A 15,667-nucleotide genomic window follows, 5' to 3' on the forward strand; every position below is an offset into this window, starting at 1 on the left:
TGTGCTGAATTTGAAGCAGGGAATAAACTCATCCCTGACTAAACTATTCATTTGTGAAAATCCGTTTACATCATTGACTTGGTCAAACGTGAAAAGTGTCGCCATGTCGAGCATGAAAAAAAAAGAAAGATGAAAAATCTTTCTTTTTAACTAATGTTTCTAGTCTTAAACATTGGCTCTGATCTGAGGATCTGGATAAACTGCACACATACTGTAATATATGCTTTAAGCTGGTTAAAGTTAGGAAAACAGACAAAAAAAAACAATTCTCCATATAATCTCTGCTATCTCCATTAACTCTGCTACATTATATGTCCATAGTACTGCACTTCCAAAGCTGGGATATGTAAACAAAAAACTAAATCCACTATGCTGTGATGTAACGTGGCTATAATAGAGCCTTATTCTTCTTTCCTTCTTCCACTAGGTCTGCTGAAATACGTTTATAATCTGTACTATTATAAGTGGTTAGGATGTTGGGCTATTGATCAGAAAGTTACGAGTTCAAATCCCAGCACTTCCAAGCTGCTTCTGTGGGCCAATAAGCAAGGCTCCATTCCCTCCACTGCTAAAATCAAAAGGAATTGTTTGGTGTCAAATTAGTGACCAAATCTTTGGAAATTTGCCTGTGTACACTACACCAATAGATTTGAAATGAAGCAATCAAGATGTAGACGTTCACCGAATGCTGAGTTACTTCACTTGAGATGCTCTGCAGCCTTCAGCATGGTGATGTCCTTCAGCTTCAAAAAGTCAAAGAATTTGCATCCAATCCAATTATGTTCGTTTGTTCAATTGCTTTTTGAGAGGAAGGAACTATATAAGAAAAATGTCACTTACTCCACAATGATAAAAGGATAACTGTTATGTAATATTTTGTAGTAAACCCTTGAATTATTATTAAAGCTGTGATGATGAGGCAACTACACTGTCCAAATACTTAAGGACCTGATTTTATATTCCAATAAAAGTATTTGAGTAAGTAGCTAGTACAATATTAGCACAGCATAAAATAATAATAAAAAAAATCTGTTATTGCTACTCTGCCTTCATACTGTTAGCCAAGTTAAACACTATACTAGTCTCCTAATATTGCAAAAATGATATTTACTTCATATCACTGTCCCATAACGCATGCCTCTGAAGCCCATTTTTCATTTCAAGTTTACAGTTATGATTACTAAAGTCCCCATTTATTCCAGCATTATTGCTTTTAATCATTCCGTGCTAGATTTGTGTAAGAGCTTTATCTAGTTTTAAATTTTCGAAAGCTGTATGTTGCAGAGAGCAGCAGATTTTAAGCTATGTTGCGTGTGAACTCTTCGTTATATGCTTAAAGCTTCATCCAAATGCAAGAGAAACAGAACCAAATGTTTATACTGTATATCTCAGCAAAATTATCTTTAAATAAATAAATAAATAAATAAATAAATAAATAAATAAATAAATAAATAAATAAATAAACAAAAACATTTTTTGCTCTTGGCATGTGGGTCAACGGCTCTTCCAAGAAAGGCTTGTGAATCTAATATACATAGAAAATCAGAGTGAATTCTCAAAATTCAGCGATGTCTGAGACCTCTAGCAGGGCGAGAGTTACGAATGGACAAATCTGTCTCCTGTGAGTCAGAGACAAGCGTACGAGCTGTTTGTTTTATATTCACTGTTGAGCAGAAGTCAAGTAAGTTCAGCTCACTGACTTCCGCAAAAGAAACCTCGTCATATGCCAGGCAGCCAGGCTTAAACTCAATGCACTTCATAATGGTGCAAAACGGAGCTTGATTTATCTCCAGCACAGTTGACTCCTTCTTAATCTTACCGGTGTTTTTTTTTTACTGAGAGATGATCTTTTCAGAATCAGGAAAATGTTGGTGTGAAACACTGAGAGAAACTAAAGTGTGGCACAAACAGCTTCCAAATAACTCTCCTGATATAGCTAACAGTCATCATGTGGTTAAACATGTCAAGAGGAGAAAAGAGAGGAGAAGAAGAACGGGGAAAACAAATACCACAACCAGACGATGAACACTGTGAGGTGTAAAACATCTTACAGACTTGCTTGGAAGAGGATAAATTTCTTTTTTTTTTTTTTTTTAAATATACAATATACAGTATGTAAGTCATTTACTTGATTTCTAGGCAACCAAAAGTCAGGCAAGGACATGGGAGTTTTTACTTGTTCAGAGGGCTAAACTAGGCAGCTGGATAGTGTAAAAAGTTTCACCTTGCATTTTTACAATTTTCACTTGTCTACTCTCATTCCCTGCTGGTCCACCTTTCTGGCCTGGGTTCGATTCCCGAGAAGAAACAAACCCAGCTGCTGAGGGGTCAACTCTCATCCGGAATAAAATGTCAGGGTTGCATCAGGAAGGCATCCGGCATAAAACCTGTGCAAAATCAAGTATGTGGATCTGATGATCCGCTGTGGCAACCCTGATGACATCATCATCTTGTGCAATCTCGATTACTTTCTGTCCAGTATAGGCTCAAATTTCTGTTCTTCACAAACAGGAGTCTTCTGCCATGAGCCTTGTCCTTCAACATGCTGTGCTTTCTGAGATGCTTTTCTGCTCACTGCACTTGTAAAGAGTAGTTATTTGAGTTACTGTAGCCTTTCTGTCAGCTTGATTCATTCCAGTCATCCTCTTCTGACCTCTTTATGTTCTATAAAGCTGCTTTGAGACAATGTCTATTGTTAACATTGCGATATAAATAAAACTGAATTGAATTGAATCAACAAGCGTTTTCTGCCCACACAACTGCGACTTGCTGGATGGTTTTTTTTTTTACTTCTGTTCTGTACAGTTGTTGTGTGTGATAATTCCAGCCAAAGCAGCAGTAAAAATCAGTAGTTTCTGAAAAACTCAAAGCAGCCTGTCACTGTCAAAGTCACCCAGTTCACATTTCATCTCTGTTCTGTTTGATTTTGAACATTAACTGAAGCTGAAGCTGCATGATTTCAATTCTGATTGGATAACTGAATGAATAAAGTACGGGCATCTTTAATAAAGTGACTGTACAGACCACCCTGAGTATTAGTGAGCATTTCTTTGCAGAAAAAAGTGAACTGCTTCAGCTTTAATACACACATAAGTTCAACTGATCATGATATAAACTGATGAGGTTTTGCTTCCTGAGTGAAATATTGAAATTGTAACAGTAATGTGGTAAGTAATGCTTGCAGATAATCATTTGCCTTGTTAATCCATATGGTGTAAAACAAATAAATAAATAAATAAATAAACCAAAATGTAAAAGTAAAAATAAATAAATAAACAAACAAACAAACAAATAAACAAACAATGCTTTGTACATTTTTCACATTTGGTACAGAAGGCAGCGCGAGCTGACTAGAATATCTGAATACATTAAACAGAAGCTCACAGATGAGCTATACTGTGAGTCAATATCATAAGTTATCAACCCATGCAACATATTTGTCTAATTTCTGTGTTTATATTCAAAACAATGTTTAGACAATGTTAGACAAAACAATGTTTAGAGGAAACGCTGAGGCCCTTATAAACGACGGGTTTGTGTAATCTCACCTGCAATGTCGTGTGTAGTGTCCCCTGGAGACTTGTACGGGTTGAACTTGGGTTTCGGTGCCACAACAGGAGCAAACTTTTTCGGAGACTGGTGCTGTGATACCGAGATGCTCGGAGTTCCCATTGGCAAACTGGTCTCCATTCTGGCGGTCACATGACCGTGCTGGCTTCCATTGTTTTGGTCACTCCACATGATTCTGCATGAAAAAACACATATGCAAAACAAATATAATATATAAACACATACATACATACACACACACACACACACACTCACACACACAGTGTGTAGCAGAGATGAGGATGTTGAGGTTCTCTTTAGGAGTGACGAGGATGGACAGGATTAGGAACAAGCACATCAGTGGGACAGCTGAGGTTGGCTGTTTTGGGGACAAGGACAGAGAGGCTAGATTGAGATGGTTTGGACATGTACAGAGGAGGGAGATGGTTATATTGGTAGAAGGATGTTGGAGATGGAGCTGCCAGGTAAGAGGTCAAGAGGGTAAAGAGGAGATATATGGATGTGTTAAAAGAAGACATGAAGGTAATTGGTGTGGAAGTAAGAAAACAGAAACAGATGATTTGCTGTTAGGTGGACACTGATGATTCAACCCCTAATGGGAAAAGCTGGAAGAAGAAGAAGAAGAAGAAGAAGAAGAAGAAGAAGAAGAAGAAGAAGAACAAGAAGAACAAGAACAAGAAGAACAAGAAGAAGAAGAAGAAGAAGATGGTTGATTTCAGGCTAGTTAATACATAGTTCAAAAACTTTTATTATATTAATTTATGACCTTATTGTTGTGTTCTTATGAACAAAAGTTAGCAAGTTCAAATTTGAGACCTAAAACAAAACTACAAACTAAATTTGTGTTTGCATGTGGCACTGCTAACCGAATAATCTTGGCTTATTTTCTGTGATACTGAACTGCAACTGGGTCTGGCAACTAATTCTCTCAGACCGCTTCTGAAACACTGATTAGGACAGCAACATGCCCCTCATTTCTCATTTAATATCTCTATCTCAGTCACCTTCAGTTATTTCAAGGATGAACATTGTTCCAGATAAATGACTGCCCCAATTTCACAACAATAAATTGTGTAAATCTTTCCTCGAATCCTCCCAGTGGTGCCAAAGGCATCAGACAGTTTGTGAATCTGTAATCTGAGATATAATCCCATGGTGGAAGTGGACCTGCCCGAGGACTTGGCCGAGCGCCAAGGCTACATCACATGCTCTAATCTTCTGAAATGTCACCCGTCCAGAATTAGTAGCAAACGTCAACAACGCGCAATATTCAGCTTAATAAAAACACCAGAGGGCCGTCAACAGCTCAGAGAGAATGTGATGAGGGCTTGAACGAGAATCCTGTGTCCAAGCCAGTCTCCTGAGCTTCACAAATAGAAAGGGAAAGCTGAAATGTGTAGCTGAGACATCATGTCAAATGACATCAGATGTCTCTCTCTCTCTCTCTCTCTCTCTCTCTCTCTCTCTCTCTCTCTGTCTGTCGGTGACATTCACATGTAGTGGCCGGGGATCAGATTTCCACAGCAGGCCCTAAACACGCAGGAGTTTTAGCAGAAGACAATGTCTGCAGCCACATAGAGCTTTATAACAGGATAACGAAGAGCATGTGTGTGGTTAAGTTCGTTTAGCTTAGACTCAAGAGAACTGGGTGAGGAGGTGATGTCAGGTAATGTTGCACCCAAGATAGCATGCCTTAAGCAAATTCTCATGATCAGTGTGACCACATTGACTGAAAAGTACTGAATGAAAAAAACATTGTAATGTTATGTTTTTAAAATGAGGCTTGCAGAGAATTATTCTCTCTTAACTAACAAAATGTGATCGAATACAGACAAAAGTCCTCTTCTCACCCCTTACCAGATGACCCGGCTGACCTTTAACTTATGTGTTCGGTCAAAAGTTTCTTAAACGCAGAGCAAAATTCTGAAAAATGGTAAACGGTTGAGTGTGAATGGTCTAAATTAAATATGAAGCTATCGCTGTGCCCATAAACACTGAAAAAAGGTGTAATTTAAACCCCTTACAATCCCAACAAGGCAGTTATTAAGAATGCTGCAAGCACATCAGTCATGCAACCCCACATAATCACGCTAAGCTTTTTTTTTTCTATTTTGGCTGATTCCTACAGGATCCCAGTCACCTTGCACACATCTAGCCTCAAGCAGAAGCCCTATGAACCCTTCTAGGAGGCACCTTCTGTATGTGGTTACATCATCAGAGCATTTACTGTACTTACTAGGTGATTTGACAGTCATGATAAAACTTTAATCAGTGTACGCTTTGTCTACATAAGCCATTCTGAGCTCTTCTAAGTTAGGTATAAAGGCTGACTACAAAACACTTGCTTCCACTAACATACATGTGTCACCACACCGGATTCCATCCACATACTTTGATTTTGGCACAGGTTTTATGCCTGATGCCCTTCCTGATTTTTTATCCAGGGTTGAGACCGGCATTGAGATTTAACCTTTTAGCCGGGTCCCTTCTCTGAAATGGAACCCAGGCATGCATACAGAAGAAGCCTAGAATAGAAGCCTTTATTTTCTCACATATACATTACAGCACAGTGAAATTCATTCGTCGCATATTCCAACTTGATACGGCCATGATACAACACCGCTGGAGCGGAGAGAATTAAGGGCCTTACTCGAGGGCAGCTTGGCAGTGCCAGGGCTTGAACCCTGATCCTCTGATCAACAACCCAGAGCCTTTACCTGCATAAACTTTCACATATGCAAACAGATAAAACAGAAGTTATGACACAAAGTCAGTTAGGTTCTGGCCCAAGTCATTCTGGAAAGTATCATGATACAAACTTATGTCAGCTGCCTGACGTATAATGTCCATTTAAGGGTTTATACCACTGTTCTGAACCACATGTCATTGTAGTTCTACACCTCACTTATACTGTAACCCTGTGTTCAGGAACGTCCGTATCGTTAATTTAGATTTAAAGTTTTTAGTTAGTTCCACTCATTACGCAAGCTCGTGATCTACAGAAATCTAGAAATGTCTGTAAATTTACGTACATAAGTATTCAGACCCTTTGCAACAACACTTGAAATGTCGCTCAGGTTCCTCCCATTTCTCTTGATCAGTGCTGAGATGTTTCTACACCTTCGCTGGAGTGCACCTGTGGTAAATTAAATTGCGTAGACATGAAATGGAAAGGCACACACACCTCAACAGTAGGCCTCAAAGCTGACAATGCACAGCAGAGCAAAACCAAGCCATGAGACCACTAAGGAACTGCCTGCAGAGCTCAGAGACAGGACTGTTGAAGATTTCTAGAATTCTATTTTCACGTTGTCATTACGGGGCACCGAGTGTAGATTAATCAGGGAAAGAAAATGTTTATATGAACGGTTGTAGGATCAGTTGCAACATAGCAAAATTGAAAAAAGTCAAGGCGTCCGAATACTTTCGGAATCCAGTGTAGGTCTGTACATACAAACATTTTCTTTTTTTTTTCTTGCCTACGTGAGTTAAACCGTCAAGTAGGAATTAAGCAGCAACATTTTTTTCTCACTGATGTAAAAGTTTATCTTTTATTTAAACCGGTTGTGTGCTATATTTATCTGATCTTGGTTGCTGACAGTGTAAATATGCAAATAAGTATGTTAACTCGGGGATCGGGGATTAGGAATGTACAACGTCAGCACATGTAAAGGTCAGATTATGAATAGTCAGGATTAATTGTTAACCTCTGGTAAAGCATGAGCAGTGTGAAATGTGAAACAAGATATACCAGCATTCCTTTCCCTGGGGTTTATACAATGAACCATGGGAAACTATTTCAAGGTTTAAAAACGGCAGGCACTAAATTCCAGGGGTTTCGTTACAATTTTGTAAAGTAAAAAAAATAAAAAATTAAGGAAAATGTATGAGGCATGACATTTGGTAAACATTTGAGTATTTATTTTCCGTCTGCTGTCTTGGTTAGTGATGTACAGAATTAAACTTTAGAACTGTTTCTAATATGTGCATCACAGTACAGCCAATCAGATTGTCTAGTTTAGAAATATGGGAACTGCAGTCGCTTTGATCAACGCTCGTATGGGAAAAACAGTAAAATGTGAAAGTCTGGTTGGTTCTGTGATAGTAAAGTCTGTCTCGTTTTTTCACACACTCATTAGGAACATATGCACGTTCACGTAGATATCTAATCAGCTAATCATGTAGCAGCTGCACAGTGTAAATCATTGAACATGGGACATTTGCTGCTGCCAGGTGATTGGCTGATTAGACATCAGTTACTAATAAAGTAGACAGTGGACTATTTCAACCCACGTACCCTAACCCACTTTGGACTTCTGTGTGTTTGTATTAAAAGCCTGTTAAGATTAGTCATGTGTGAACACTTCACAAAAACATGATCTTATGTACATTTTGCTGTCAGTCAGCAAGAATCAAAGGAAAGATGTACAAGACAGAAGTAAGCCTAGCTCTGCTGTCTGGGTTAGACACTGTAACAGTGACAAAAAGACATGAGGCAGAGATGGAGGTTGGCTGTTTTGGGGTCAAGGACAGAGAGGATAGGTTGAGATGATTTGGACATGTACAGAATAGTTATATTGGTAGAGGGATGTTGGAGATGAAGCTGCCAGGTAAGAGATCAAGATTAAGGCCAAAGAGGAGATATATGGATGTGTTAAAAGAGGACGTGAACGTAATTGGTGCCACCTAATGGGAAAAGCTAAAAGAAGAAGATGGGCCTTGCATTAAGTCCCTGTATGTTAATGATGCAGAAGAAGCAGATCTGATGAATGAACAGCAGTGATTGGAATTATACAATTTGGCGTCCAATAAACGTTGAGGGAAAACAAATAAGGAGTCACAGGCACTAATGAAGTAAAAACACACGTGAGATGCGCTTGGCTGCAAACTGTTGTTATTTCACCATCTCCACTGTGACACAATTTTTGTACCCAAACAGTTTCTATAGCACGTTCGTTTCCTTTTTTCCTTTTTTTGTTGCTTTCTTTCTTGTGGAAGCTGTTTTTTGGTTGCCGTGTTGTTTTATCCCCTTGCTGATTGATGCAGACTTTACGTTTTCCCTCCGGAACCAAGACAGCCCACGCACAATCATCTTTTAATATCTACTCCAGCTCTCTTCATCCCTTCCTCCCTCAACTCTTCCACAGTGAGAAACCGCAGCAGCGTCTGTCTCTCGTGTCTCCACCTCGGCTCGCGTTCAGACGAAAACAACCTTCGACGTCATTCAAGCACACCAAGGGTCATCGGATCACACGTACGTAGAGCTCAATTGGAGCGTTTCTGAGGAATGATTCAATTTTTTTATTTTTTTTTTTAATTCCTTTAACTGCCTTTTCTATTAAGACAAGCAGACCTGCACCGTTCTGTGTACTAACAAAGCGGAGAGAAATATATGCTAGGATTATTGTTTTGACTACTAGTTTCTGTTTGGGCTGATTTTAATTCTTTATTTAATTTTTGTATTTATTCTTTAAGATGTTAATATGCAGTCTGTACAGGAATTGGCTCTAAGTTAAAATCTATGCTGCATTACAAAATAAATAAAAAGAGTGTGATAAATAAGTATCAAGGACAGAGGCCAGCGGTGTGAGGTGTACTGGGATGTTGGGGAATCTATGATAATTGCTAAGAAATTTATTTCGAGGCATTAGTGGGTTACATTTGCATCAGAGAAAGAGTGGACAAAGACATTCTTATCTGTACCAGAATAGCACAACATTATTAATATAACGGGTTATAAATTTTACCCATTGAACTTATTTAATACTTGAACTATTGCATTTATGGCATTTGGTAGACGTCCTTATCCAGAGCGACTTCCACTTTTTATTTCATTTAATACCTTGCTCAGGGTCCCAGCAGTGACATCTTGGTGGATCTGGGATTTGATCTCACAACCTTCCAATCACAACTAATGCTTAAGTTGTCCATCTTTTAAATGGCACTTGAAAAAAAAACAAAATGAATCATTTGCAAGGCTGAAAGACATGGTTTTGGTAGAGAGTAAAAACAATTTGCCAAGAAATATATATCCTTCCTTCCTTCCTTCCGTCTTTCCTTTCTTATGTCATTCATTGCATTCCACAACATCCCATTACACCTCTCACCCCTGGCCTCTGTCCTTGATACTTATCACATTATCTTTTTTTTTCCATTTTAAACGAATGAATGGACATATGGATGGATCGATGGATGATTGGATTGATGAAAGAAAGGAAAGAAATTATTTAGCCTAATTAAATGTTTATAGTCATGGGTGTGTTTATTTTGTTGTTCTTGCGAGCATGAATGATGATGGGGCATTGGATGGACGGACGGACAGACAGACAGACAGACAGACAGACAGACAGACAGACAGACAGACAGACAGACAGACAGACAGACAGACAGACAGACAGACAGACAGACAGACAGACAGACAGACAGACAGACAGACAGACAGACAGACAGACAGACAGACAGACAGACAGACAGATAGATAGATAGATAGATAGATAGATAGATAGATAGATAGATAGATAGATAGATAGATAGATAGATATATTTCACACTCACTCACAATGAAGGATGTGTTGTTGCTCATTTCACACGCAAGTGTCAGTGTTTAGTGTGACAGTGTGTCTTACTGAACCAAAGCAGGTTTCTAAACAAAGCAGTTCTCAATAAATAAAGAAAGAAGGAAAGATACAATGGCCTGCTCGTAGCTTGGTGGCACACAAACATCTTGATTTCCATGAAAGGACACCTGCTGTTACTTTAACTCGCGTTGTGCTCTTTTATCTGTCCTGCTCTTAACGAGTTTTATTGTAGGGAAGTGATGTCAGAGGGAAGCACTAATCTACTGCTGATACAGAGCAATGGCGTGTTCACCTTCAGGGTGACTTACAGAACACAATAAGGGTTTAGAATCAGTTTAAGGAGCAGTGGGAGTTTCATTCACTTAGTTATTCTTAGAAACTTCAGTGTTACTGTAAACTTTACAAGGTTGGTGTATTACACACACACACACACTCACTCACACACACACTCACACTCACACAGACACACTCTCACACACACACACACTCTCACTCACTCACACACACACACACACTCACTCACTCAAACACACACACTCACACACACAGACACACTCTCACTCACTCACACACACACTCTCACTCACTCAATCACACACACACACACTCACACTCACTTACTCTCTCTCACACACACTCACACTCACTCACTCACACACTCTCACTCACTCAATCACACACACACACTTTCTCTCTCTCTCTCTCTCTCTCTCTCACACACACACACACACACTCTCACTCACTCACACACACACACACACACTCACTCACTCAAACACACACACTCACACACACAGACACACTCTCACTCACTCACACACACACTCTCACTCACTCAATCACACACACACACACACACACACTCACACTCACTTACTCTCTCTCACACACACTCACACTCACTCACTCACACACTCTCACTCACTCAATCACACACACACACACTTTCTCTCTCTCTCTCTCTCACACACACACACAGACACACACACACACACACACTCTCACTCACTCAATCACTCACACACACACACACACTCTCACTCACTCACTCGCACACACACACTCACTCACTCACTCACACACACACACTCCCTCACACACACACACTCCCTCACACACACACACACACACACACTCACACCACACACACTCCCTCACTCCCTCTCTCAGTCACACACACTCCCTCACAGAGTTACTGTATGTTGTTCTGTTCAAAGTTACTTAACTGGACAGATAATGATTCAGCCAAAAATGAATTAGATGTTACTCGTACACAATATGGGTAAGAATGATATTTCGCTGTGATGTTCAGGTGTCCGCATACTTTTGCCTACATGATCTATATGCAAAACCAATGTAGGTGCAAGCAGCTCTCAGAACAAATGGACACCGAGAACTCAGCATTATAGTGCTAGGGGAAGCATTTCTGCCTCACAGCTCTAGGATCCCTCGATCCCCTGCGTCCCTCTATCCCTCTCTAATTTGTATGCAGAGTCAGATAAAGAAGGCCAAGCCAGAACACAAGGTTGAAAACCTCTCTGTTTTCTCTTTGTGCCCAGATTATTGACTTACTGGCCCAGTACTCCAGTGGCCATGGAAGCTATCTTAACCCCCTGTGACACTTTGTCAGCTTGTACTCCGCTGTCACCTCATGACATAGCAGCGCATGTGTTATAGCAGACACCGAGCGCCGCGCCAAGCAAGAGCTAAAGTGACAAGTAAACAACTCTGGGATAAGCCCAGCAAATATCAAGCTGCCATGTACACAGAAACGTATATGAACTGAAAAAAACAACTTTATCTCAGGAGAAAACGAGATGAGACGAAGGACACGATCAGAGACATGGTCAGGCATAAGTAATAATAACATCGGGTCATGTTTAATCTCGAGAACAACGCATTGAACCTGAGTCCTGTCAAGATGAATGTGATAGAATATGAGAACAACAGCAGCTCTGCTTACTCATCCAACACAGCAAGACGGTTTTCTTTTTGTCACTCTAGTTTACACCGTATGTTTCTATGGGCTAATAGTGGTAACATGCGGCCGTTACAAACAGAAAACAGCGCTAATGGTCTGCACGACGTGCGTCTCGGACCTACAGTACAAGCCAAGATGCAAGAACAATTTATTCCATTTGGAACCTGAGTAGTGAACACCAGACTTAATAGCTGAGACCTTTTTTTTGTTCTGTTCTGTACAGCACAGTATGGGATACCAGTTGCTCACAAATTACTGTGAAGCAGAAAAAAAAGCCTTACATGCCCTCTCAGTAAGCTTCTTTTCACCACATCACTTCGGCTCCTAAGCAACAGGCTTTTCTGAATGACCTGCTGCACAGAAAGCCCTCTGTTCCCTTTAGAGTTGTGGACAATCGCCCGAAATTACAGGCACAAATACGCCACACCGGTGCACCTCATTCACAAGTCAAGTGCACACTTTGAGAGCTGAAGTTCACCAAAAAGAGGAGAGGCAAAGGTGTAAGCAGGATGGGTGGCTGGTCAGATGGTTGGATGGATGGATGGATCATGCTTATTCATGATGGCTGTGTACATCATATGCATGGAAAAAGTCCATCCGATATTGTTTGCTGTGAAAAATTCCCATTGTAAAGCTGAAAGGCCACATGTTTTATGGAATAAATGGCTCTGTCACATGTGTAAGGAGTAAAACACAAAAGGATAAGAAAATGATCATCCATGTTGGTGTTATGATGTGGGATGTTAACCCTCTAAAGCTGCCAATTTTTCTAAAATTTCTTCTGTGCATTAGTCCTTGTATACCACAACTACAGGGCATTGATGACATGTCCTACACAAATCCTATGCTGAAAACCTAAAGCAACGGTTTTACCCTTGAACAACTTTTCCGAGTCTTTCCATATGTTAAACAAACATCTCCTTAAAAAAAAACTCCACTATATACTGTACAACGTTTCAATCTGTTCGTCTCCACCATACAGATCCCTATGTAAGTGTTTAACACTGAAATGATAACGTATTAGAATGTAATATTATTTAAATAACTATACTAACATTCTCCACTTTACTCATTAAACATTTACTGCTAACTTTATTAAGGAGTCAAACCCCAAAGAACAGAATCCATATTTCACTGTTCAATGTTCTTCAAAAGTTTGTGGCCTTGTCGACATAAAATATATAAAATTGTGTATTTCTCAGTGAGTTTAGTCGATATTTTAGTCGGAATTATTCTAAATGACACTCGGGCACAGACGTATCGATATCTCGAACAGAAAATCAAGAACTTCCGAACGAAATCCAAATGTCAGCCGGGACCTTCTCAGTGAAATGGAAAAAGCACTGGCTGGAATGTTCTCACACCCACAATTCAATTCATGTCAAAATTCAAATCTACACAGAGGCGTGATTTCCCCTGCTGCTGCTGCTCTTGCTCGGAAAGGTTTCCTCCTCTTGCGCCTGTGTGCGAAGACGAACAGCCGCGGAGGCCGACTGTGCAGAGGCACCGTGTAATTACAGCAATTTACTTAATTATCAATTACGTCTCTAGCACTTTATTAGGGATAATTGGTTGAATTAACTTGCACTCACCCTTGTCTTTGAAAATGATGAAGTCGATCTTTTATTCGGTAAAGAGAACAGATTCTGGTTGCTACTCAGCTGAAGCACGTGGAGCACAATAACTGGTATATTGCTGTAGAAACCTTACAGAATACTTATAAAGCATGCAAGTGTGACAAAACGGCATAATCTGGCATATATACATATATATATATATATATATATATATAATTTCTGAAATGTGTGATCTATTGAGAGCCTTCTGTACATACCTGCCTACCCAGTCAGAGCCGTATTGATACAGAGTGATGATGACCTGCTCCCGAATGAGGCTGGTAATAATAACACTATGTTCCCTGTTATGACATTTCTCTTTCATTTCTTTATAAAAATAACATTTGCATGAGAGAAAAGCCAGCAGATCCTGACAAGGTTCGTATCAGGACACATAACGACCTTTTAATGGAGCTGTGTCCTGGAGCTGTGTTTTGTCCAGATGTACTATCCAATTTGTATTTTTCTAATTTTCTTGCTGTATTGTTACGTGCAAATTCATTTATTCATTCATTCATTTATTCACCCATTCGTCTACAAGAGATTTGTCTCCATCAGACTGCTGGTGGATCTGGAGCTACTAAAAGAGAGCTGCACATAATCACTAGAGCCCTTGATCCAGCTGACTATAATATAGAGGCACCACAGCGACAGTCGTTTATTTTATCCGAACATCTCTTTCTTAGTTATGTTGAAATCCTGCAGGTTAGCTCAATTTTCTCAGCATGCTAGTTATAATTATTTAATTGACACAAATTTTTTATACAGTCTGTAATTATTTGAGAGACACATAAAATAATACCAAGGAAGTGTTTTTTTTGTTTTGTTTTGTTTTTTAAGATGCTGAATGGCTAAACCAACAGCTCTTGAATAGCACACCGGTGTGACTGGAAGCTGTGAAAGGTCCTTAACAGAATAACATGGTTCCTTGATTTTCACCAGGATATGATGTTTAATTCCTATCATGCACCGCATCCGTATTTTTCCTCAGGCAGTCATGTCATTCCACACTCTCAAATCGGACCTTGACTAAGCCTTTTGATTTAAGTGCTTAAAAGCCAGGTTGAGGCAAATGTCCTCAGAACGACTCGACGTACAGTACATCCTATACTGTACGGCCAAAGGTATGTGGCCACCTGACCATCACACCTACACCATACAAGAGCCTTCCACAAAATCCCGAAAGGACACAATTGTCTAGAATGTCTGGACTTAAGAGACGTGTCCAAACATGAAAATGCCCTAGTGCAAAAAGTGAGGACTTTGAAGATATAGAGTGTGTATAACTCAGCTCTCTAGCTTCTTTGATGGTGATTCAGCACATCATGTACACAAGCTGGAGAACTGGAGGACGCTGGCTCATTACATGTTGGGGACACTGATGACTGGCAACCCAAACCTATCAAATATTTCATTTTATCTGTCATAACTTTGTTAGCTTAATCACACACATTTTCCTCATGGTACTTCATGCAGGATCATGGGCTAGTTAGTGGATTTTTATTTTTATTTCAATGTATTAAAGACGTAAAGTCTCAAACAAACTGTATATCGAATGTCAAATAAAGTTAAAACGTAGATAATCATGTGATAATTTTTTCATGCTGAAATGCTTTAGAACATGAGACATCATTTCCAGTAAGAGAAGACTGAGCATCGATGCTACCTGATTTTTGTGCTGCATTGTGGGATTTCTTATGGTTAAAATATCCCAGTACACAGGAAGGAGTTTTTGATTGAAAGTCCTTGAGCAATGGCATGAATACTGAACTAGGAAGCTGATTGAGATACATCCCACTTTACCAAGGTCAGCACCTCTGACCAGCTGGACACAAGGTGATGCGATTACAATGAAAACAACTCCGATTGGTCAAACCCTACTCTAAGGATTTCCTAAATTCCTGAAAACATTTTCTTTTTTT

At 39.6% G+C, this 15,667-nt stretch overlaps 1 protein-coding gene across 8 annotated transcripts in view; it reads right to left on the reverse strand.

Moving 5' to 3' along the window:
* The window catches only part of LOC113642945 (LIM domain containing preferred translocation partner in lipoma), a 194,911-nt gene that overhangs the window by 117,441 nt on the left and 61,803 nt on the right, over positions 1–15,667 (reverse strand). For all 8 annotated transcript variants that reach the window (XM_027146784.2, XM_047813124.1, XM_027146778.2 and 5 more), the window contains one exon: positions 3,549–3,745. In XM_027146784.2, coding sequence (XP_027002585.1) covers positions 3,549–3,741 — 193 coding nt within the window. In that variant the 5' untranslated portion in view covers positions 3,742–3,745. The remainder of the gene's footprint in view (positions 1–3,548; positions 3,746–15,667) is intronic.

Source organism: Tachysurus fulvidraco, chromosome 5 (genome assembly GCF_022655615.1).
Source record: "Tachysurus fulvidraco isolate hzauxx_2018 chromosome 5, HZAU_PFXX_2.0, whole genome shotgun sequence".
NCBI classification, from domain to species: Eukaryota; Metazoa; Chordata; class Actinopteri; order Siluriformes; family Bagridae; genus Tachysurus; species Tachysurus fulvidraco.